This window comes from Enoplosus armatus, chromosome 17 (genome assembly GCF_043641665.1).
Source record: "Enoplosus armatus isolate fEnoArm2 chromosome 17, fEnoArm2.hap1, whole genome shotgun sequence".
NCBI lineage: Eukaryota > Metazoa > Chordata > Actinopteri > Centrarchiformes > Enoplosidae > Enoplosus > Enoplosus armatus.
Window position 1 is genome coordinate 19,301,049 of NC_092196.1, and position 21,873 is coordinate 19,322,921.

General features: G+C 41.8%; 3 protein-coding genes and 1 pseudogene across 4 annotated transcripts; 3 read left to right on the top strand and 1 right to left on the bottom strand.

Annotated features, from left to right (window-relative positions):
- Positions 1-3,471: 3,471 nt before the first annotated feature.
- LOC139300617 (uncharacterized) lies at positions 3,472-7,443 on the top strand (annotated as a pseudogene).
- A 1,024-nt stretch (positions 7,444-8,467) lies between these two features.
- Positions 8,468-10,898, top strand: LOC139300038 (uncharacterized). Its single transcript, XM_070923011.1, has 4 exons — positions 8,468-8,506; positions 8,718-9,250; positions 9,354-9,473; positions 9,938-10,898. The coding sequence occupies exons 1-4, from the start codon at positions 8,468-8,470 to the stop codon at positions 10,896-10,898; spliced, it is 1,653 nt and encodes a 550-aa protein (XP_070779112.1).
- A 1,606-nt stretch (positions 10,899-12,504) lies between these two features.
- Positions 12,505-14,667, top strand: sult3st1 (sulfotransferase family 3, cytosolic sulfotransferase 1). Its single transcript, XM_070923398.1, has 6 exons — positions 12,505-12,646; positions 12,739-12,944; positions 13,412-13,538; positions 14,035-14,129; positions 14,313-14,484; positions 14,558-14,667. The coding sequence occupies exons 1-6, from the start codon at positions 12,505-12,507 to the stop codon at positions 14,665-14,667; spliced, it is 852 nt and encodes a 283-aa protein (XP_070779499.1).
- A 184-nt stretch (positions 14,668-14,851) lies between these two features.
- eif3d (eukaryotic translation initiation factor 3, subunit D) lies at positions 14,852-21,775 on the bottom strand. 2 transcript variants are annotated; one of them, XM_070923521.1, is made up of 16 exons: positions 21,698-21,775; positions 20,251-20,376; positions 20,107-20,152; positions 19,608-19,744; positions 19,407-19,492; positions 19,227-19,299; positions 18,542-18,657; positions 18,324-18,456; positions 18,062-18,209; positions 17,833-17,963; positions 17,418-17,503; positions 17,052-17,181; positions 16,472-16,614; positions 15,740-15,932; positions 15,513-15,606; positions 14,852-14,966 (listed from the first exon to the last, which is right to left on the bottom strand). In XM_070923521.1, the coding sequence occupies exons 2-16, from the start codon at positions 20,371-20,373 to the stop codon at positions 14,953-14,955; spliced, it is 1,653 nt and encodes a 550-aa protein (XP_070779622.1). In that variant the 5' UTR covers positions 20,374-20,376; positions 21,698-21,775; the 3' UTR covers positions 14,852-14,952. The 2 variants fall into 2 exon arrangements, with proteins under 2 accessions (XP_070779622.1, XP_070779621.1); XM_070923520.1 differs by having other exon boundaries at positions 18,542-18,663.
- Between the last annotated feature and the right edge of the window lie 98 nt (positions 21,776-21,873).

Sequence of the window (21,873 nt, forward strand, 5' to 3'; positions counted from 1 at the left end):
GTGTTACTCTGTGTTCTGCTGTGTGTTCTGCTGTGTTACTCTGTGTTCTGCTGTGTGTTCTGCTGTGTTACCCTGTGTTCTGCTGTGTTACTCTGTGTTCTACTATGTGTTCTGCTGTGTTACCCTGTGTTCTGCTGTGTGTTCTGCTGTGTTACTATGTGTTCTGCTGTGTTACCCTGTGTTCTGCTGTGTTACTCTGTGTTCTACTATGTGTTCTGCTGTGTTACCCTGTGTTCTGCTGTGTTACTCTGTGTTCTGCTGTGTTACTATGTGTTCTGCTGTGTGTTCTGCTGTGTTACTCTGTGTTCTGCTGTGTGTTCTGCTGTGTTACTCTGTGTTCTGCTGCGTTACTCTGTGTTCTGCTGCGTTACTCTGTGTTCTGCTGCATTACTCTGTGTTCTGCTGCGTTACTCTGTGTTCTGCTGCGTTACTCTGTGTTCTGCTGTGTTACTATGTGTTCTGCTGTGTTACTCTGTGTTCTGCTGCGTTACTTTGTGTTCTGCTGCATTACTCTGTGTTCTGCTGTGTTACTCTGTGTTCTGCTGTGTTACTTTGTGTTCTGCTGTGTGTTCTGCTGTGTTACTCTGTGTTCTGCTGTGTTACTATGTGTTCTGCTGTGTGTTCTGCTGTGTTACTTTGTGTTCTGCTGTGTTACTCTGTGTTCTGCTGTGTTACTATGTGTTCTGCTGTGTTACTATGTCTTCTGCTGTGTTACTCTGTGTTCTGCTGTGTGTTCTGCTGTGTTACTATGTGTTCTGCTGCGTTACTCTGTGTTCTGCTGTGTTACTATGTGTTCTGCTGTGTTACTCTGTGTTCTGCTGTGTTACTTTGTGTTCTGCTGCATTACTCTGTGTTCTGCTGTGTTACTCTGTGTTCTGCTGTGTGTTCTGCTGTGTTACTCTGTGTTCTGCTGTGTTACTTTGTGTTCTGCTGTGTGTTCTGCTGTGTTACTCTGTGTTCTGCTGTGTTACTCTGTGTTCTGCTGTGTTACTCTGTGTTCTGCTGTGTGTTCTGCTGTGTTACTTTGTGTTCTGCTGTGTTACTATGTGTTCTGCTGTGTTACTATGTGTTCTGCTGTGTTACTCTGTGTTCTGCTGTGTGTTCTGCTGTGTTACTATGTGTTCTGCTGTGTTACTCTGTGTTCTGCTGTGTTACTATGTGTTCTGCTGTGTGTTCTGCTGTGTTACTCTGTGTTCTGCTGTGTTACTCTGTGTTCTGCTGTGTTACTATGTGTTCTGCTGTGTGTTCTGCTGTGTTACTCTGTGTTCTGCTGTGTTACTCTGTGTTCTGCTGTGTTACTCTGTGTTCTGCTGTGTTACTATGTGTTCTGCTGCCTTGCGTGTGAGGACACTGCCATGTCAGCAGCGTTTCCTCCCTGATCCCTGCGTGTCGACGCTGAGCTGAGTGCAGCTGAGTGAGCGTTTTGACATGGCTCCTCACACACACTCACACTCACACACACACACACACTCACACACACACACACACACACACTCACACACTCACACACACACACACTCTCTCTGTTCTCTCCTCCAGCACCATGCTTCCTGCTCGTGGCCCGACATATTTGGGAGCCCTGGTTAGTAAGAGAAACAAAGGGTTATTTCTTCTTTCCAAAGCCACACAGTCTTGTTTTAAGGCGTTTTGGTCCGTTGTGGCCACATGATTACCAGCTGAGCTAACGAGTGGAGTCAACATGTTACTTTCAGTCCCAGTCTGTGAGCTTTGTGAGTGTAACTCCAGTGAAGTGTAGTGTTGCTACAGGTGCTGTGCTGTACAGACTGTGTGCTGAGCAGGTGGAGGGTGCTGTTCTATTTGCCCTGGGGCAAAAACAAACACAGGTAGCTACTGTTTGAGTGTGACTCATCTTCTACTTTATTAAGAAAACAGGCTGAAGACGAGAGTGATCAATGGTAACATCTCTATTTCTTTTCTGTCTTCATCTTACCTTCTCTTTCTTTTCTCTTCAGTTTCTTCCTTCGTCCCTTCCCAGTTTAATCCTTCCCCTTTTCTGTCTTTCTTTCCTTTCTATCTTGAATGTATTTCTTCCTTTGTTCCTCTCTACTTTCATTCTTTCTTTTTGTTCCTTCTTCCTTCCTTTACTGTCTTCTTATTATCCCTTTTCTTTCTTGGTCCCTTTGTTACTTTATTAGCCTTTTCTTTAAGTTCTTCCTTCTTTTGCTCTTTCCTACTTTTCCTTTTATTCTTTCCTTCCCTTTGCAGAAGGAAGATCTCAGTAAGTAAGATCTCTGCTGCAGTCTGACAGTTCATTACATTGTTTTCATTTGCTGTCTCTCGGGTCTGATCTGAGATCTGTTCATAGCGAGCACAGAGTCATAGTGTCGTCCATGTGTAGTTGTGAGGAGTGAACTGAGATCAGATTCTGGATGCCCTGTTGCCATGGAAACAGCACAGAGCCCTCCTCACCACCTATAGCTTGTATACACACCTCCGTTCTGTCCTGTGTGTGATGTCTTAATATCACCACTGACATTTGTGCTTTCACAGGGGTAATCTAATTAAGGTTTCAACCGGCTTATCAAGCAGTGTTTAACAGCAGTGTTTGATCTACTACAGCTATCCAAACATTGACATAGAAACATAGAAGCTATTTCAATAATTATCATCCATTACAAACAGTAAAAAAAAAGAAAAGGTTTAGCTTGTCCTACACCACTGGCTGGCGCTGTTACACAAGACTTCTGATCTGTGACCTGTTACTGAACCCTGCAGGCAAAAAAAAGTTTACATAAAGATTTGTTTCCACCAACTTATTTATTTTTGAGAGGACATAATGGTCAGTGACGACTGGAGTTCTGGCGCAAATCCCGCGAGAGAGAAGCGTCGCGTGTTCTTGTACTGAAACAAACATGGCCGACAACCAGCAGCTTGTTGACGCAGTGCAATTTGCGCTGAAAAGGCCAAAAAACAGAAGTAGAGTTATGTAGAGTTTGGATGAGATCCTCAATTTCAATACACCCTCACACCACAAACATTTTGCCTGCCATTTTTCTTCTTCTTTCTTCGTTTATTTACGGGGGGGGGGGGTTGAAATCTTCTTTCAACAGTTGCAAGGTGTGTCACCGGTCTAACTCTCTACCAGGAAGCTAATAAACTCTAAACGAACTATTCATTTGCTGAAGTAACAGACAATTCAATCATTACTCTGGGTCGTATCGTCAATAAACGTGTAGCCTATATTTCCGACAGCATTTGAAGGCAGCACCAGGAAACAGGCTTTGGACGCATGACGGCGGGCTGCTGCCTGGACTTGTTATCACTTTATTATCGCTTCCTGAACAAACAACCCAGCTGACTGACGGTGCCTTGAATGAGTTAGGTCCAGATATGGGTGTGATTCAGCCTGCTGATGTGGAGAAAGGGAAACGAAACTAAACACACTTGAGCGTCACCTGTCGAAGTTTTGTCTCAGCAGGTGGTGACTTAAGTTATTTCAGCAGATTCGGCCAAGAAATTAGTTGCTGATGCACAGTAAACGTTCAGATTTCCAATCCTGATTTACTTTTATTTTAACCACGCAGGTAATAAGACACAATAAGGGACTGAGGACAGCATACCGAGAGGAGAAAGATGCCTCCAGCAAGGTAAAGAGTTTGAACCATTGAGCTACTTTTGCACAGACAATGAGAGAAAATAGGGTAACAGCAAAGTGCCAAATGAGGTTAAACACAGACAGATCTTTGATTGGCAGAAACCCAATACACACAAAAAAAATAAGCAACAATTAATAACTTGTTAAACCTGTTTTATTAACCCCCAGTGCACGCTCACATACCTGGTCCTTACGCGTTTGTTTTTAAGTATTTAAATTATTCTCCTTGCATGTTACCTGCCTTCAACTAAGAGCTTATTCTTGTTTCCTAAGAACAGAGTTGACTATATCTGTCATTTAATAACAATCAAAATTCATCTAAGACTGGACCCTATGAACTGCAACTGAATGTGTCAACAAACTGTAGGCTCAACAACACATCATAATGTCTTCAGCAGGAAACTGCAGCAACAATTATTTGACTTTTTTTTCTCCTAATATTAATGTGTCCTGTTAAATTAATGTCCTTTACTTACATTTACTTACTTTGGAAAAAGAAAATAAGTCGTACTTCCTTAAGGAAGGGGGAACTACCTTGGTAGCTGTTTTTTGCTCTTTGTCTCTTTGTAGTCATTTGTGTCTCTGTGTTCCTCTGTAGTTGTTTTGTGTCTTTTTTTGGAAGTTTTGCGCATGTTTGTAGTTGTTTTGCTGTCGTAGTTACTTTTTGCCTTTTGTGTCTCTTTGTAGTCATTTGTGTTTTTTGTTTCTTTGCAGTTGTTTTGTGTCTCTTTGTAGTTGTTGTTGTGTTTCTTTGTGGTCGTTTTTTTTTTATCTTTTTGTGTTGATCTTTGTCTTTTTGCGTCTCTTTCTAGGCTTTTGTGACTCTTACAGTGACACTCCTCTGCACAGATATTGTACTACTGTAATACTTGACCTTAAAAAAACCCTGAGAGGCAGTTTATATTTTCTTAAAGCAGAGCTGTCCTGCTTTACTAATGTTTCTGTATTGTGGATGATGTTTTGTCTTACAGAAAGGAACTACAGGAGGCCTTGTGCTGCTACACCGCAGATACCCTCATTTACATTGACACAGTGAGAGGATTCTGTGAGAGGGTCTCTAAATGGATGATTGGAAGGGAGACAGAGTTAGACATGATGATGGACATTAAGGACAGGGCTGACAAAATCGACCTAAACGTCGGCCATGTTACCCAGTCAGAGAACAGAGGAGAGGCCTTTCTGGAATATATGAAGAGCAAGGCAACCCAGATGACTGCTGACAGCAGGCGTGCAGAGCTGGAGAAGGAGCTGGCTGCTGTGCTGAAGGTCACTCTGAGTGGCCTGGAGAAGCTGGACTACTTCCTGGATGCAGTGGAGAAGCTGGCGGTCACTTCACTTCATGTGTTCATGGAGGAGAACCAGGTGTTACACCTGCCCCAAGGGATCAACCTAGAGCATGTTCAGGTTGTCATCACTGCTGCACGGCTAATCTGCCCTCTCCTGCTGGAGTTTAAAAGAGATGCGAGTGTCTTCTTCCTTCCCAAACTGCAGAATGTGGAAGTGCTGTCATACCAGCTGGACAAATACATACAGACAACCCAGAACATCTGCGAGAAGTTACAGAAAAGGTAAACTGACATTTCTTCTAAATATACACATTTTGCTAAATAAGCAACATCTATTTTTGGAAGTAAGTGTAACTGTCTTTCACAGCTCCTTCAGTGAGTTTTGCCTAAAGAAGACTGCTGAAACTCCAGTAGACATTGATGTGGATTTGTCTGAAGATGACATACAGAGGATGCTTTATCACATTAATCAGCTGGATGAAATCAGGTAAGTACTGCCCTCTGTATGTTTTTTTGCCCCAAATGTCATGTCAACATGTCATGTCTGTCACCGTACCTTTTGGATGGATTTCTGTGAAATTTGATAAAGATATCTATGGTCCCCAGAGGATAAATCCTACTGACTTTTCCTCTAGCGCCATCATCAGGTCAAAAGTTGTCTAAAAAAGCAGTTTGTCTAATGCTTTGGTTTGTGACCAAATACCTGCAGAACTAATGCCATTCCCATCAGCATCAGATGTGTGTTTAGTGCTAATTAGCAAATATTAGTTAATTATATTAAGTTAATATTATCATTATCATAGCGGTAAACCTTCTACCTGCCTAGCATCAGCATGTTAGCATTGTCATTGTGAGCATTTAGCTCAAAGAACAGCTGGGCCAAAGTGCAGCCTCACAGAGCTGCTAGCATGAAGCGAATTCCAGGCAGCCTGTGTCTTGTCGAGCAGGAGTTAAGACCTCATTATAATTTGTACTTTATTGTATGAATTATCGTAGCCACTTCTGCCTATCTCTGTTTTATGTTTATGTGTGTTCCAAAAGACAAACCTTTTTTTTTCATACTGAATTTTGAAGTAGCATGTTAACCTTCTGAGATGTGCCATCTTATTTATTCTTTCTTAATTTCTTCTCTCCTCTTTCTCAGGATGAACCAGAACTTCCGGATGGTGTTCTTGTTTCAGGAGGGATCATGTTCTGGGTTCATCAGTGAGTTCAGTGAGCGTCAACCCAGGATGCTGCAGTTTCTAAACGACCTGGAGGAGAATGCTGTTCAGCTAGACAGGATGAATAAGGGGGCAAAGATCTCCAGTGTGGCAGGAAGCTCGGTGGGGGCGATTGGAGGTGTGCTGTCCATCATTGGTTTGGCATTAATTCCTGTAACAGCTGGAGTGTCTCTAGCTCTGACAATGACTGGATTAGGGCTGGGAATTACCAGCGGAGTCAACAGTGCTGTCACCGCCGCCACAGAGATCGGAGTAAACCGCAAACATCAAAAGAAAGCCAGTGAAGTGCTCCAGAGCTTCATGGAGGATGTGCAAGGTCTCCAGGATTGTCTAGAGGAGGTCACCAGTCAAACACTCCTGAAAATACAAGCAAGTAATATAGATGTTGCTCTGGGAGTAGGCAAGGTGCTTAACAAAGTTGGTATTGTTGGAAAAAGTATTGATTATCTTGTTGATACTGCCTCTGCTGCCAAGGTGCTTAGAAGTGAAGAGGTGATTGCAAGTGCAGGCAAGGTGGTGGCCCAGGAAGGTAAAGCTTTACGTAATGTGCCCAAGATGGCCTCAGATATCCCAGATATTGGTCAGGCAGCAGTCAAAGGGCCTCTTGCCCTCTCCAAGTCAGCCAGGGCCGGTCTGATCGCAGTCAATGCTCTTTTCATTGGCATGGATGTCTTCTTCATCTGTAAAGACAGCATCAGTCTGGCCAACGGCAGCGAGACTGAAGTCTCACAGTTCATCAGAGCCAGAGCTGCACTTTGGAGCTCAGAACTGGACTCGTGGCAGAAGATCCATGACTCCCTGTGCAAAGGTCTGCTGACATCAGAGAAAAACAAAGCTATCCTGGAGACGCCATTTTATGTGGAGATGGAGATGAAGAAACAAAGAGAAACAGAAACGGAAATTCCATCTGAGGAAGTGGATGGAAAACTGAAAGAAAAACAGTCGTGTGTGATACAGTAGTGCTCAGTGAACAGAGATTACTGTGTGCCTTTTTGCCAACTCTGACACTATGATCCATTTAATGTGATCGAACCATGGATGAAAATTCAACTCTGCTTATAGCTCACTGTTCAGCATCGAACATCATTTAAATGTATCTTTGAGGAGTTCTTAATTAGCTGTAATTCTCATGACACAAACAACTTTTTTACTTATTATTGGTGTTTTTTTTTCCTTTGACTGAGTTTATGAAGCCTGTTTTAAAACATAGCTCATTATGTCATATCGTAATAAACACTTAACTGATAATAAATCTAATGAATAAATGTGAGGAAAAATAAAATAACAGTTAATTGTAGAGTTGCAATTAAAAATATCATCAGAGCAAAATATTGTGTAAAATATGTATGATCCGCAAAAAAGTGTTTTTTTTTGTTAATTGCAGCATTTTGTTGTAAATCTATATAAATAAAGGCAAAATACAAAGATCTGTCTTTCTGTAAGTTTAATTCAAAGCACAGAGCACATGTATAACCCCCCCCCCCCCCCCCCATCAATAAAGTATTTGTGATTCTGACAGAGATCTCCACAGCAAAGAGCAAAGTTGGCCTCTCTGTCTGTCCTGTCTTCAGCATGAAGTGAGGGGATGTCACAGCTACAAACAGATGCTAAAGTCTTTTACTTGCAGCTGACTGTTATCTCGGGCTCATGGCCTCAGTGCTACCGAGTCAGCATTATGTATGCATTGATACGTACATGACGTTATTGTTGGAGTACTGTGAACTGTGTCCGGATCACCTCCTGAAAACGAAAGGAGTTGATGTTGAAGCTGCGAATGAACTCATAACCTCCAGCCAAGAGTTTCTGTCTTCACTGCAACACTCGACACGGTGACTGACGCCGAGTGCAGAGATGGGAAGGTGGGTTAAAGATGTCGCTTTTCAAATGAGTTTGTTTTTAACGAGCCAGCACGCGACTGAAAACAGAAGTAACCGAAAACAAGAAATGAAGTGAGTTTTTATGAACAAGCGTTAGGAAAAGAAAAAGATGAATTTGTATTTATTAGGTCGTGTTTTTGCCAAACGGATATTAATTTCCTGTATCCTATATTCAGTATGGACAAACAGAGCTCGTGGGGGACAGAGAGAGACAGAAGGTGTGTTTCACCTGCTCACCTTCCATTAAACCCATTAAATCCATTAAACCCATTAAATCCATTAAACCCATTAAACCCATTAAATCCATTATTGGTTTGTTGGCTGAGACACTCAGATTTTTATAAAATTGCTTTCACTTCGTAGTGCATATCGAAACACCGAAGTTCAACTTTTACAGCCCTTTAGGACTTGCACTACGCCCATAGCTGTAAACATAACACTGCGCCCTTCAACGCATTATACGTGATGGTAAATCAGTCAGAGTACAAACATTTTAAATATAAGGTTGATTAATCTCTAACCTTGGAACAGCACTTTCATCAGCTCATTTTTATCTAACTGTGCGTTTTAATGGGTCACTTTGTTATTTCCATAGAATTATAGATAAAATTAAGTTAATAATTCAAAGATTGCCAAAACTGTACTTGATTCATGTTAAAGGCTTTTGAGCCCTGTTCATTGTAGCTTGGATTAATTTAATTTAATTTAATTCAAGGAACTTATCAAACATGGGATCCAGGTCAATCAATCAGATATTGGTGTTTTGTGTTGCAGAGAGAACCTGCAGAAGGCCTTGCGCTGCTACGTCACAGACACCCTCAGCCACATCGACACAGTAATAAGATTCTGTGAGAGGATTTCTCGGTGGATGGGTGCAAGGACGAAAGAGCTGACCAAGATCAACCAAAAAGAAATCAACCAAAAAAAGTTGGCTGCTGTGCTGAAGGTCACTGTGAGTGGCCTGGAGAAGCTGGACCACTTCCTGGATGCAGTGGAGAAGCTGGCGGTCACTTCACTTCATGTGTTCGTGGAGGAGAACCAGGTGTTACACCTGCCCCAAGGGATCAGCCTTGAGCATGTTCAGGTTGTCATCACTGCTGCACGGCTAATCTGCCCTCTCCTGCTGGAGTTTAAAAGAGATGCGAGTGTCTTCTTCCTTCCCAAACTGCAGAATGTGGAAGTGTTGTCATACCAGCTGGACAAATACATACAGACAACCCAGAACATCTGCGAGAAGTTACAGAAAAGGTAAACTGACATTTCATAAACAGCACATTTTGTTTTCATTAACATCCATTAGGAACTATACAGTATCTCCAGTAGACAATCATAGCAACTGTGTCGTTAACAGCTCCCTCGGTGACTTTTGCCTGAAGATGAACAACGAAACTGTGGTACACCTCGATGTGGATTTGTCTGTAGATGACATACAAATGATGCTCTATCACATTAATCAGCTTGATAAAATCAGGTAAGCCTTAACCATAACACAGTTAGTGTTTGCAGTGACTTTAATGCATGTATTATTAGTATGTATTATTAGTATGACTGCCCCCTGGGTGACTTCATATTTGAATTATTGAAACTTCAATCATTTTGAAGTTACAGCTACAATGCATAACAGCCACAGTCCAAGCTAAGCTAAACTGAGACGTCTTTTCCACTAATAGAAGAGAAATTATAAACAATAATGTATTCATCGTTTGTTACAGCTAAAGGAAAGAATTTGTCCTTAAAGAGTGTGTAACTCCACACTAGACCTTTCATTGCTGCATTGACCTTCATGGGTTAAAAGGTGTGCTCTGCTTTATTGCTCTTGTGCAAGTGTTTGTCCCGACCCAAACAATGGAAAACATAGCGAATCCCGACAGGCTGTTCTTTGAAACATCTCTTCTTAGGTTTTCTTTTTTTAATTGTGTCCCTTCTCTTTCTCAGGAAGAACCGGAACTTCCGAATGGTGTTCTTGTTTCAGGAGGAATCATGTTCTCGCTTCACCAGTGAGTTCAGTGAGCGTCAACCCAGGATGCTGCAGTTTCTAAACGACCTGGAGCAGAGTGCTGTTAAGCTAGACAGGATGAATAAGGGGGCAAAGATCTCCAGTGTGGCAGGCAGCTCAGTGGGGTTAGTTGGAGGTGCGCTTTCCATTGCTGGTTTGCTATTAATTCCTGTAACAGCTGGAGCGTCTCTAGGTCTGATGATAGGTGGGTCAGCGATGGGAATAACCAGCGGAGTCAACAGTGCTGTCACTACAACCACTGAGATTTTAGTGAACCGAAAACATCAAAACAAAGCCAATGCAGTCTTCCAGAGCTTCATGGAGGATGTGGAGAGTCTACAGGGTTGTCTGGAGGAGGTGACCAGTCAGCCAGTCACCAAAATAGAAGTAAGTGATATATATGTGGCAGCTGACAAGGTGGGTAAAAACGTTGTTGCTGTTGGAAAAGGCATTGCTTCAATAGCTGATGCTGCTAAGGCACTGAAAAATGAAAAGCTCATTAGAAGTGCTGGGAGAGTGGCAGGGCAGGAAGGTAAAGCTTTACGTAATGTGTCCAAGATGGCCTCAGATATCCCAGATATTGGTCAGGCAGCAGTCAAAGGGCCTCTTGCCCTCTCCAAGTCAGCCAGGGCCGGTCTGATCGCAGTCAATGCTCTTTTCATGGGCATGGATGTCTTCTTCATCTGTAAAGACAGCATCAGTCTGGCCAAAGGCAGCGAGACTGAAGTCTCACAGTTCATCAGAGCCAGAGGTGCACTTTGGAGATCAGAACTGGACTCGTGGCAGAAGATCCATGACTCCCTGTGCAAAGGTCTGCTGACATCAGAGAAAAACAAAGCTATCCTGGAGACGCCATTTTATCCCGAGGTGAAGGAACGAATGTGTTGTGTAATACTGTAGTGACAGTGACAGTACTGCAACACTCGCAATGAACCTTTTTGGCTAATCTTTGAACTATATTTAGACCCTTTTCATATAAATCATGTGTGAAGGTTTAGCACTGCATACAGCAGAAAATCACTGATCACCTTCAATCATTCCAGCGCATCTTTTAGGAATTCTTGATGAGTTGTGACATACAACATTTCACTCTGTCCGATTTGTTAATGATTATATAGTCAGCATGTCTTTTTTCCTTGTTGGAGTTTGTGTAACTTACTTTTTGCCATGATGAAGATTGCTTTAGTGCATATGCATATGCATATGTAATAAAGGCTGTAACTGATAATCATTGTATGTGAAACTAGACAAATAGTATAAATAAGTCAAATTACACTAAGTACTTGTCATCTTACAGTATAATTACTATGAAATATTAACCAAGTAAAAGTCTATCCATCCGTATCACTATCAGGTATTCTGATTTATTTTAGGGTATTCAATATTTAGGGGTCCAACCTGGTTGTTTCTTTGCAATATTTGGGAATTTGAGAGTTTTTTGTATAGCCATCAACAAGCATTAGTTTGTGGCATGGTCGCAGTCAAATGAAATATAATTTTAGATTGTAGATCATCAGATTGTAAACGTTTTTAAAAACGGTTTGTCATTCAAATGGAGCAGCTACGCTTATTCAACTTGTTTAACTTTAACTTGTATGTTCGAGGGCCATTCCTTGACTACCTTGTGGAAACCTGAACATATTTGCATCAATCTATTTATGTTTCATCAACCTAATTCATATTTTTTAGCCCAAACCCCTCTTTTGTTTTCTATTTATTTTGTTTTTCATTTTACTTATTTACTTTATCATGTCTTTCATCTTGATTTGTAAAATAGATAAACTGAGTCTACAGTGGCTCTGTGAGGCTGTCGCATAGCAGTGCTTTGAACTGAATGCTAACGATAGTATGTTAACCATCTTAGTATAACATATGTTAACATATGCTAATTAGCACTAAACACAATGTACAGTTGAGGCTGACGGCGTTAGTTTTACAAATATTTAGTTGTACACCAAGTACAAGACATATTTCAATTTAGACCTGAAGATGTTCCACACTTCATAGCAATCCATCCAATAGTTGTTGTGGAATTTCACTAAAACTACTACTGTCAACCACATGGTGGCGCTGGAGGAAAATGATTTATTGTCCCTCCTTCTGGAGTCCAGGTTAATTTTGGTTAATTTTAGCAGACTTTCTATACATTCATATTTGTTTTTGTTTATCACCTTTTTTAACAAACTCAGCCATGAGGCTAATTTATCATTATGTCTATTTAATAAAGTATAAAACTACAGCACTGTCAACTGGTTTTCTCTGCTTGTCTCTACATGGCATATAAATAAAGTTATTTTGCTATAAATAAAACATGCTCAGTTTTTAGAATAGAACACCAACACTGTGTTAGACTTCAAGCTTACTGTTGGTGGCAGTGTGTCCCCAGCTGTCAGTACTTCACATATAGAATACATGAAGAAGCCAAGAGCCAGTAAAATCAAATCGAAGTCCAGAGTCCAGCTACTGTACTTGTGAGCTGTTTTGTGTTGTGTGACTCAGAAGCAACATGGAGCAGATCACTGACTTCCTCTGCAGGTATAAAAACTATAACTTTGCCATCGGCTCCACAACTGCAGAGTACATTGATTCACTCCAGAGCTTTGAAATTCGAGATAGTGACATATTCCTTGTCACTTATCCAAAGTCAGGTCAGTGAGACAAACTCTTCTGTATCACTTTATTTGCCTTTACAGTTTTGTCCTGAACAGACTTACTGATCAGGTATGATGTCCCCCCACAGGCACTATATGGACTCAACAGATCATCATCTCCATCTGTGAGTTGGACGGGGGTCTGAACGAATATCCAAACAACTTGGAGCAGATGCCGTGGCTGGAGTACACGGAGGGTCGAGATGATTATGCCCTACGACCCTCTCCACGGCTCTTTGCCTCTCATCTCACCCCACCTCTCATGCCTCCGGGACTCAAGGAAAAGAAGGCAAAGGTCAGTATTTTATGGAAGTCCAATACTGCCAGGAAAATAAACATTAAAAAAATATATTGAGAATGTTATAAATGATACATCTGAAAGTACAAGAACAATAAATCAGTCAGTGGCATTTCTGACAAAAAAGCTTTTTTAAACGTAGGCAATTAAATAATGATCATAATAGCTGCAGACTCATTTCGATTAATTGATTAATTTGTCAATCAACTACTCGATGAATTGACTAATTGTTTCAGCTGTAATTACGAGACACAAATTCAAAATTATTAAAAAATTATTTTCTGAAACAATATAACATAGTTGTTCAAAATTACAACAGTAGTGGGAGTGGGCTGCCATATGTAGTATATGCCTAAGCTACAAATTAAGGTATCATTAAATAGTGAATTATTTAAATGGAGTTTGGCATGGATAGTATGTATTGGTTTCACCTCTGTGCTGATTGTTGCTTGTTTTCACGTCAGATTATTTATGTGATGCGTAACCCAAAGGACAACATCGTCTCCTATTACCACTTCAGTTGTGCCTACGGCGACCTGGAGACTCCCAAGAGCTTTGAGCACTTTTTTGAGGAGTTTCTGACAGGCAACGGTGAGGTACCTCAGAGTCTGGATGATGACCAGATAATTTTAAATGATCTATCTTTTTAGATTGTGATGAATTACCATTTATTACTGTAATATTATCTGATTTATTAGCCCCCACGTTTCTGGATCTGAAATCAATCAGTCAATTATCTAATCCACTACAGCAAGTTAGTAAAATTAAAAACCTCTTAACAAATTGGTAAAAAAAAAAAAAAGTCTACATCCATGCCAGCAGCTCTGTGGGGCTGTACTTAGGCACAGCAGTGCAACAATGACCATGACAACATGTTAATGTTTACCATCTTAGTTTATTGTGTTAGCATGTAACATTTGCTAATTAGCACTAATCATAAACCAAAGCACTGGACAAACTGAAATTTTAATGGCTAAAAAAACTGTATGTGGATAACTGCGGAACTCAAACCATGTCTAAGTTGTATTTGCATGTTAGTGGGATAAATATATTCAACAGAGACTAAATTAAGGAATACATTATACAGTTGGAGCATCATCCTGGTTTGACCACATCAGGGTGTGGCATTCAAAGAGAGACCAGTACAACATCCTCTTCCTGACCTATGAGGACATGATTTTGGTAAGATGCAGTTTTCTCCTGCTGTTGTACATTTGCATGTAGTTTGTACTGGTGTGAGGAAGGGAACACATTTCAAATCCATTTAATACTCTGAATTAAAAAGGGCCACTTTCATTTGAAAGTAAATAAATTCTTTGTCAGCGTTTAAATGAGCTCTTTATTTGGCTTCTGTTTCTCTTTCAGGACCTGAAGGCGGCAGTCACTAAGATCTGCATTTTCTTGGGGAAGAACCTGAGCGAAGCAGCCATTGACCAAGTTGTAGAAAAATCTACATTTAAGACCATGAAGAAAGACACAAAAGCCAACTATGAGTTTCTGCCACAAGAGAAGCTGAGGGGAGACTTCATGCGCAAAGGTAACATAACTGCAGCTCGTGTGCAGAAACATGTGAACAGACATCAGGTCTAGTTTTTGTTTTTTCATTACAGGTAAGATCGGTGACTGGAAGAACACCTTTACTGCAGCTCAGAGTGAAAGAGTGGATCAACTCCTTCAGGAGAGACTCGGTGATATGTCTCTGAAGCTCATCTGGGAATAATCAGAACAGCCACACCAACAAGGAGACGTTTACATGTTCTTATTCCTGCAAAGCTTCATCGACACTGTGTCAACATATTCAGTAGCTGCTGATGTGTAAACTGTTGATATGCATCACAAAATGTTTGGACTTCTGTGCTGAGAATAACTGAACACACACGAGCAGAAAACACTAATAAATGCAGTTCAGGCCAATCAGTTGTCTTTATTGGATGTCAAAAGGAGTTAAATTGTGTTTCTATACGTATGGAAGGCTTTCTTTGGTCACTGGAGCCGACTCCACACTTCAATTCTCTTCATCTACAAAGAGAAGAGGAGAAAAGAAAACAGTTTTCTATCAGTAAACAAAACAGGATTAATACAGAAACAAGATGTACGATAAGTGTGCTGTGTAAACCCCAGAAAATCCCTTTTTACATCAGTTCATGGTCCAGATGTGATGTTCAGGGAGTAAACCTGCTTCTAGGAACAGACCCCTGAATTTATATTCAGACAAGAATAATAATTCAGAGGCTGCAGGGATGTTTTACTTTTCAAACTTCTGATGAAAGTAAATTGCCGCGAGATATAACCAAAAAAAATAAAATCTTGATGTCTTTCAAGCTTGGGGCCAATTCACGATTTGAATGCAACAAGACTGAAACATGATTGAAATACAATCTTTTAAAAGGTCTTCATGTGCAAAACAGTTGAGCATTAAATACAGGCTATATTACATACAGCAGTGGAGAGCCATCCACTTTACTAATCTGCACAGCCTGATCTCTGCAGACAGCTGTTCAGCATGCAGTCTTCTTTTCAGTCTGTTGCTCTCATGCTAGCCACCCGGAGACAGGTGTATCTCACCTTCTTCCTCCTCATCCTCTTCATCTTCCTCTTCCTCCTCCTCTTCATCAGAGCTGAAGGTCCCATCAGGCAGGCTGTACACCCGAATCACTTGCTGTTGATAAAAAAAACACACAGAATATCGACCCGTGAGCTCAACAATTCACAGCTGCCTGCGCCTTTAGAACAGGGAGTTTTTATGAATCCAGAACAAAGTCTTCACGACTTCAGTAACTGTGGCGGCTCACCTTGTTGGGGTCCTTGAGGATGAGGTACTTGCCCTCGTCCAGCTTGCGGCAGATATCGATGACGCAGCGGAGGATTCCCCAGGCGTTCTCCATGCTCAGGTTGATCTGGCTGGCGAACTCGTTGGGTTTGAACTGCTGGGTGCCCAGGATGACGTGACGGGCCGAGTCCTTCACGTGGTACCGAGACACGTACCTGAAGAACACGCAGAGATGCAACAACTACAGTCAGTCTAAGCTTTCAATACTGCTCTTTGTGCTTTTTGTCTCCATCAAGGTAACTGAGTCCTTACAACAGGAAGAATGTGTTTGTGCTTTATTCACTTGAAAGACATATTAGTTTGTATCACAGCCGTCTAACTCAGACATAAAAGGGTTTGTTCCAGGAAGTGTGTTTGCTGATTTGATAACTAATGAGTAAAACCTGGACCGAGTGTAGCAGTCAGTTCATTTAGCTAATGCTAGCAATCAGCTATGTCATATTCATAAAGCCTATTAACGCTGCATGTATTATTATCTTTATAGGGTCAAATATGCAGCATGAACCAAAGCCACATACCAAAGCATTTATAGCTTCAGCTAATCTGCAAGGTCGTCCTCATGAGAGTTGCATACAAAAGCATCATCAAGCTCAAATATAGCTTGCTAAAGCTAAGTGCTAAGATTATAATCTGGCCTCCATCACTACATCTCCTGTATTCTTCTGACAGAAGCCCTTGTGTGTGTGCTCCTCACCCCAGTTTGAGGTACTCTGATCCAGCCAGCATGGCGCAGCAGGTCCAGCGGGCCAGTTTGTAGCTGTTATTCTTCAGCTCGGTGGCCAGGACGGCTCCTCTCTGAGAGTCCAGCTTCTGACGCCAGTCCACCCCGTTACAATGCTGGTGAGGACACAGAGCAGCAAAAGCTCTTTAAACACAACAGTGACAATTCAACTGACACTAAAGGTAAAGGGTCCGTCTAGATGAGTCCGCCTTTTGCTCACAAAGTCATTTGCTGTCTCTCTGCTGGGGAGACTTGCTGCTACTACGTCTGTGTGTTCATGGTCAAACATTCACGTTCACTTTGAGTCACTTACTGACGTCAAAAGAATATGGGCCACTGGATATTTAGCTTAAAAACAACGACTTTCAGTCAGTTCAGTCAAGATAACTATTAAATACATGACAGCATGAAATAAAAACAACATTTGAACAAATTAACCATTAAAAGATTGTGTTTTCCAGGCCTGGCAATATTATAAAAAGACATTAAAAACTCTGTAAAGATGAACCCACTGTTGAAACCACTAAACCAGGTCCCCTCTGCCTGCTCTCACCCTGGAGTCCCACTCGTTGAGGGTCTTGACGTTAATGAAGGACACTTCTCCGTTGGCACCGGTCATCACTCCATCGTGCTCACAGCGGACTATCAGATCAATGTCTTCCCCAAGCTTCCAGTGACGGTATCTAAAAAACAAAAACAGGCCATCAGCATGAGAGGAATCACATCCAACGACACACATGTACGCTGGTGGTTTTATTAACGTTACAACAGCCTCATCTTGAGCTCAAAGGATGAAATGAATCTACTATCACACACAAACGTAGCTGCAACCTCTGAAGTACTTTACACTTTGTACAGGCTGATGGATACAAGTTTGATTTAAGTTACTGGACATAACTGCGAGGGTTCAGCGTCTCACCTGTAGGCTACAGATGCCACCTCGTTCTTGTCTACATCCTCCTCCACAAATGGGTTGGTGTTGGGAAACTTGTACCGCTCTCCACCCTGAATAAAAGAAAACAAAAACATGACACATCTTCATAAAATAAATCAATTTAGGATGTTTTAGCACTCATCTTATGTGTAAGGAAAATAACTAATGTGTCATTTTAAACTACAGACGAACCATCTGCTGGAGGCACTGGTTGAAGCTAGATTCTGACATTTTGGGAATTGTTTACTTTCTGGTGGATTTAGATGAGAAAATTGACACCACTCTCATATCTGTCTGTTAAACATACGTCTACCGCCAGCAGCTGGTTAGCTTAGCTTAGCACAAAGCCTGGAAACAGAGGAGAACAGCTAGCCTGGCTTTATATTATGTGCGTTCTTACCATGCGTAAACACTGCTGGCTGAAGTTGTGGTTGATGTATGTGGCCTCCATCGCCAGGTTACGAGGAGAGTTGAAGGAGTTGCCCTCATCCTGCGGTGGCTCGTTAGCCGTCTCACTCACGGTAAGCAAATCTGAGAGGAGCAGTGACAGACGTCAGCAACAACAGCCAAGTGAAACGTAAAGCAGCTCCTGGCCAACAGTGACATCAGCAGATCTCTCAAAGCCTCACCAAAGTCTGAGTTGTCTCTCTTGTCAAAGAACAGCTTGTTGCCCACTCTCTGCACGATGATGTCCCAGGAGTTGACTGAGCGCGTGCAGCACATCAAAGTGGCCAAGATGGCATCAGTGGCAAACACATTACCCTGAGTCTTAGCCAGCTGGAAAGAGAACAAAAAAATACGAGTTGTTGTACAGAAAGCATCAAAACAACAAACTTCTGACTGTCACTGCTGCGTTTCCATGAACAGCTCCACACGTGGAACGCGGTCTACCTTGCGGATGACAGGATCGTCGGTGGTAGTGACGGTGTGGAAGATCCTCTTGATGCTTTTGAGCTGCTTCTCATTGCGGGTGGTGATCCGGTCAAAGGCCTTATCATAGTACTCCAAAGCACCACAGCACTCACTGAAGGAGAACCAGGACACAACTGTTCATCACCTGAAACCAGTTTAAAACGACTGACGACGAAGAGCAGGTCAGTTTCACTTACATGTCAAGAGGGTCAGCCACCTCCATGTATCTCATCTTCATCAGTCTGGGGAAGTCCATCTCCTCCTTCACCTCCCAGTCGCTCCTCACCTCCACTGAGGAATCTCTGGGCTTCAGCTGGGCCTTAAAGAAAATGGACAGGGGGGGAGGGGACGGGGGAGGCCGAAGGACGGAGGGGGAGGCCGGAGGGGGGTTTACGAGTAGAAGAAATGAAAAACATCCAAGTTACCAAAAACCCTCAACAGAAGAATCGACTGCACACTCTGCTGCAAGAATACTTTGGACAACGTTTTATCCATATTTATAATCAGAGTTCAGATTAACTTTCTAACATATTATTAAAGCTTCATGTTTCACGTTTCCAGTCTAGAGCTGCACCTCACAACCATTTTCATCATCGATTCATCTGCCAGTTACTTTCTCGATCAATCATTCAGTCCAGAAAATAGTGACAAATGCTAATTATAATGTCCCACAGTGCCAACAGTCCGAAGACATTCGGTTTTCCATCATAAATCACAAAGAAAAGCAGAAAGTCTTCACATTTGAGAAGTTGCAATCAGCATTTTTTGCTTGAAAAATAACAAATCTGATTAATCGATTATCAAAACAGATGCTGATGTCGATCCATTCATCATCTAATCGTTGCAGCTGTAATCCAATAATATCGATTAACCGACCCGTACCTGAGACTTCTGGTCCCACTTCTGACGGACACCAAACTGCTTTTGGAACTTCTTCTGCAGGCGCATACGATCCCTGAAAAGACAAAAACTTGTGGTTAAACTGAAGTCTTAGCAACACGACCAGCTGTCAACACAACATCCTTTAAAACAGGACGTTGTTTCTTTGAGGCTGAAGCTCACCTCTCCTTTTGCTTGGCGCTCTTTGGGAGCGTCTGCATGTTGAACTGAGTCAGGTTCCTGCGGTCCTTGTCTCTGCGCAGATTCCTCTGTTGAAACAAACACCATCATGTTACGGGACGAGTTAAAATATAATATGCAGCGCTCATATTTTAGCTGACAAACAGCAACATTCAGAGTTTCTGCGGCATCGGCCTGTTGTACCTGAGCAAACCTCATGCGGTTCCTCTGGTAGGCCGTCTTCTGCGTCTTGGCGGTGTCCACCAGCTGGAAGCTCGTCTCGTCCTCCTCATGAAAATAGGCGTACTGACTACCGCCTCCGAACTGAGACGAATACTTATCTGAAGAAAGTAATGCATAAGAAATCAACTCTAAACGATAACCGGTGTGTCTCTTTCATTTAAACAACACTTCTATAAAAGAAAATTGAATCGCATATAAAACAATTGTTATTTTAAGGTCTAACGCCTCAGTCTGATGTTTCCCCAATTTATTAGTGGTGACAATCAGCTTTACTAAAGTAGTGCATTCCCAATCTTCCAATTAGAGAGGCCAGACCTTTCAATCAGTCTGTGTTTTCAATGGTATTACCACACAGACATGAAGTAAAAAAATACCACATAATGTGTTTATGTCAAATCTGGGTGCGCCGCCCAAGTAAAATCTACACATGAGGAAGACTTGGTACAGCTGTCTTACTCACTTGTGTATCTCTTGTCTTGATAAGTCGCTCCAGTCCAGTCAGCAACCTGACAGAGAAAACACACAACGTGAGGAAAACTGTGGCAAATAAGCTGAAGACTGAACACTGGATAACTTCATAAGCTTGTAATGTGAGAAAACAAACCTTTCCCAAACGGTCTCCTTTGCTGAAAGGCTGGTAGGGCATGTCTTTAAACTTCTCGGGGACCGCACACGGACCCCACCCAGACGGATTGTCCTGGATCACAGGGGCGTTGAACTTGGCCATGGCCTGAAGACAGAGTGAAAAAAAGACTTCTGTGACCAAACAGTCGCCTACAAGTGTGTCCAGATAACCAACGTACAAATAATATATTGGCGTCTACTGCGGAGGTTGTACCCATCTCAGGCATGCACGGGGTCTCAGCCAATGAGCAGCACTGATTTCTCCAGCAATGCACTAAAATAAATAGGCACTGATCAGCTTGCGCAGTGGGCTAGTCATCATTGACCCCTGAGCATCCAACAACAAGCTGGAACAACTTTTCATTACTGATGAAGCTGTTATTACTTTTTACTGACTAATATAGTCTGTAATAAATCAGCAAATAGTGAAAAAAGTTTCACACAACCAACATATATTTATTTTACATTAATATAAAACAGAGAGCAAAGAATCATCTCATCTGAGAGACTGGAGAGAGAAAATAAACAGATTATTTTATTGATAAATTATTTATTTAACCACTGATCAAAATGTTTCTCTATTAATTGTCTGTTGATTGACAAATCAATTAATCTACTTCTCCTTTCAGCACTGACTCACATCCCTTTCTGCTGTTATCCACAGTGAGTAAAAGCAGAAAATGTTGGTAAGCGTTATTAAAACCGAACTTTTATTGGAACAACAGCAATTTGTGGATTTAATGGATGCCCAATTGACGTTATTGATCCGTAAGAGAAAGGAGGGGCTGATGGTTAGGACTTGAACAGAAGGGACGTGTACGCATCAAATCTTACAATAAGAAAATAGCTTTTGTTTTAGTTCTTATTCGTGGGGTTTTTATTAACCGTAGTAACAGAAGTGACAACTCCTTCATGATCACACAGGATTGACTGAACAATACGTTAATTTAAGACGCCATTTGTGAGGATACACTGAATATGAGTATTCTTCAATACGCTTGGAGGTCGGTCGACAAGCGCACTACAAAGATATTATTATATCTGTACATTTTTAACAGCAACATCTGGCACCACTGGCCGACATTAGCCTTCTCCCGTACAGTCACATGCTAACTAACGTTGCTAATATCTAATGAATCTCGACAGGGCAACAACACAGCTTACAGGAAACAACCAAATTATATTATATCAAAAAGGGGGAACTGGTTTATCTACTATATCACAGATTTCTTTGCAGGCCTGGCTCGGTTAGCTAACGGTGGCTACTGCTAACGGCAGTCATCTTGCCAGGTGGCCGCGCTAGCAAGGCTAAGCTAACTGGGTGGCAAGCTACATACACGTACACAGGGCTCGCTACGATTTAGCTTCAAACATGAGTAAAAACAGATACTTTTCATACGTCTGTACATATCTTACTGTAATCTTACCGTGAATGATGTGACACCCTATCGGGGCTTTTAATCCAACCGGTCCTCAAACGGTGCAAATCGCCGACAGACCGCCGGTGTGAAAGGAAGTGGTTAGCTGCCGTAAAGCGGAAAGTGGTTCCTGCCGTATTACAAGTGCAGCTATCATAATGCTGAAGGCGCAGTCCACCCATGGC